The 2,940-nt window shown below is 62.0% G+C and overlaps 1 protein-coding gene across 1 annotated transcript in view; it reads left to right on the top strand.

Annotated features, from left to right (window-relative positions):
• Positions 1–178: 178 nt before the first annotated feature.
• TACC1 (transforming, acidic coiled-coil containing protein 1) overlaps positions 179–2,940 on the top strand; it is a gene marked incomplete at its 5' end in the record, with an annotated part of 22,176 nt that continues 19,414 nt past the window's right edge. Inside the window, 3 exons of the mRNA XM_009895418.1 lie at positions 179–261; positions 335–450; positions 2,139–2,146. Coding sequence (XP_009893720.1) covers positions 179–261; positions 335–450; positions 2,139–2,146 — 207 coding nt within the window. The remainder of the gene's footprint in view (positions 262–334; positions 451–2,138; positions 2,147–2,940) is intronic.

Genomic DNA, 2,940 nt, shown 5'->3' with positions numbered 1-2,940 from the left:
TGCGGGGGAAGGTGCCGGCGGGGCCGCCGCCTCCGTGGAGGTCGGCGGTGGATGCTCGGTCAGCCCGGGAGAGACCCGAGAGAAGCGATCCCGGAGGCTCGGCGGAGAGGAGGGCCGGGGGCGCGCAGGGGGATGCTCGGGATGTTGTTTCACCTGCTCTCCCTTTTCCGTTTGCTAGCGCGTCCCGCTGGACAGGAGAGAGCGGCCGCCGCGGGATGTCCCCCGCGGCCGGCCGGCCCGGGAGCCGGTCTGGCGGGATGTGTAGGCAGTGTGGAGGATTTCAGAGCTAGCCTTGAAAGCGGTAATTCCTCACTCTTTTCCCCCCCCTCGGCAGCTCGGACTCCGAAGGTAATTTTGAGACCCCTGAAGCAGAAACGCCGACCTGCTCGCCACTAAAGGAGTTCTGCGAGCCGCCGCCGGGATCGCCGGAGCCCGAGGCCGGCACCCAAGGTAAAGACCCAGCGTGCACCTTCTGCTTTTCGGCTGTCTGCTCCGAATGCCAAAACCAGGGTGGGGTCAGGGAGGAGAAGTTGCGAGTTTTGAATAATGCCTGCCACATTTTTTGTGGTTAATGGCCTGGATGGTTCAAATGCCAGCGCTCGGGGCTGCGGGCTGCGCTGAGGGCTGTTCTCTCACTTGGACGAAACGTTGATTTTATGGAATCAGTTCGGCGGGAGGGGGCTGCGCTGCAGGCTCGGAAGAGTCAGTTTGCCTTCCTTGGCTTGTGCCTACGCGAGTGCAGAATTGTCGCTGTGCTGTTTTGCAACCACCGGTTGCAGCCTCCTGCTGTCCCCGAGCCCGGCCGAGGGATGCAGAGGCTGCGCCCAGGGATGGCTGTGGCAGGTTGACCCTGAGGAACCGAGATGTTGTTGGTTGAATCATTTGGTCGGTTAAACTGCCCTCTGCCACTTCCCCCGCAGACCGTGCGGGGCTCGGGGCTGCCTCCCGGCACGGCGGAGAGCGGGCTGCGGGCTGGTGGGAGCTGCCCCACACGTGCCCCGTGTGCCCTTGGCTCTGGCACAGGAGCTGAGGTGGTGCTGGGCTTGTGTCCTCCCCCGGGGCGGTCGGTGGTGGAGGTTTCATTGCACAGGTGTCTCTTTTTCCCAGCGTTAGCGGCCGGGTGTCAGTGCTGTGTAGCTGCTGTTAAAGATGCAAAAGCTCGATGCTGCTAAACCCCTTTTCTGGAGAAACTGTGAAGGATCTGCTGAAAATGCAGGGGGTTTCCTTTGCCAGCAGGTCCCGTGCTGTTTCTGGGTTGTCCTTGCGTCTCGCACCGCTGATGCTCTCTGAGCGCAGCTCCCCGTTAACCCTTGGCCTTTTGGGGACCAGCTCCCCCCTGTTGTCCTGCCCTCCCCTCCGGGGGCAGTCACGGTTGGTGTCTGCGGCCGAGCGTGGTGTTTATGTCTGTTTTCGTGCTGCCAGGAGGAGGCTTTGAAGCTCCGGCACCTCTGCAACAACAGCTGGAGGTTATCAGGACAGGGGCAGGAGGAGACCTCCCCTTCCATCTGCTCTCCCAGCAGAGTGGGGTGACTGGGCAGTGTCAGGGCGACTGTGAGCCCCCAGGGCTGTCGGCAGGAGGACGGCCTCTGCGCGGTGCGGGGCAGCACGTGGGGGGACCGCGGGTCCCGGATGGGCCGTCCTGAGCATCCTCTGCCTTCTCGTGCCCGACTGCCGCTCGCGGCCGCAGGGCCCCCGCTATGGGGCTTGTGATAGCGTGCTTTTCTTTGCCTTTCGGGACTCAAAGGGGCCCTACGGGAAAGGTGGGGACAAACTTTTTATCAGGCCTGTTGCGATAGGACAAGAGGTAATGGTTTTAAACTAAAAGAGAGTAGATTTAGACTAGATATAAGGAAGAATTTTTTTACATTGAGGGTGGTGAGGCACTGGCCCAGGTTGCCCAGAGAGGTGGTAGATGCTCCATCCCTGGAAACATTCCCGGCCAGGTTGGACGGGGCTCTGAGCAGCCTGGGCTGGTGGGAGATGTCCCTGCCCATGGCGGTGGGTTGGACTAGATGGCCTTTAAAGGTCCCTTCCAGCCCAAACCGTTCTATGATTCTTGAATGCTCGTGGCCGCCGGCTGCTCAGCTGGGCTTCGGAGCGTGCCGGCTTGACCCAGACCCCGGGTCCTCCCTGTGCAGGAGCCCCGGTACGGCGTCACCTCGGCAGTAACAGGCTGCTGTGTCTCTCTGTCTCCTGCGGTGGTGTTTCACTGTTGGGATGTTGTGATGTGCTTATCCCTCCCCGTGGAAAACACAGGTTTGTTTGCCTTGATGGAGAGAGCGCTTGGTTCGCACTTCCGATGATCATCCGTCCCTTGTGAGAAGGGATGACAGAGGCGTCTTTACTTTGGGGGATAATGTCTGGGGAGGGGAGAGGGGAGATAAAGGCTTTCCTAGCAGGTATGAGGATTATTTCTGCCAAAGCTTCTGCTCAGGGAAGTGCGTTGCCTCAGGCTCTGGGAAGTCACCATCCCCTGAGTGCGCCTGTGCCCCGCGTCCTGGGACGGGCAGTTCCTCGGGGTCAGCCCGGCACAGCAGCGAGGGAGCCGGCAGCTCCCGGCATCCCGCACACAAAGCTCGCAGTGTTGCCGAGGGGATGATCTCCGGCAAAAGCTGTTTTTCCCGTGCCGGCTGGTGGAGAGCGGGGTGTTGGAGACAGCCGGGCCAAACTCCCGGTGCCGCTGCGCCCGGCTCCGTCCCTTCCCTGCCCGCCGCTCCGGGCGCATCTCTGCGGCATCTCTGAAACGGTGGAGGGAAGGGATTACCCGGGGGCAGCTGAGAGTCTGCGGTGTGCAGAAGGCATCCTGGGGCGTTAAATCGCCCTGCCTTCCGCCATCTCTGCGTTAAGCCCTCGTCCTCGCGATGCTGTTCGGTGGCAGCGTGTGCCCCCGTGCCTTGCTGCAGCTCAGGAGCAGCAGCGGTGGCTGCGGCGACGAGGAGG

The sequence above is a fragment of the Charadrius vociferus genome, unplaced genomic scaffold (genome assembly GCF_000708025.1).
Source record: "Charadrius vociferus isolate BGI_N301 unplaced genomic scaffold, ASM70802v2 scaffold661, whole genome shotgun sequence".
Lineage (NCBI taxonomy): Eukaryota > Metazoa > Chordata > Aves > Charadriiformes > Charadriidae > Charadrius > Charadrius vociferus.
This window is presented reverse-complemented; position numbering and strand designations above follow the sequence as displayed.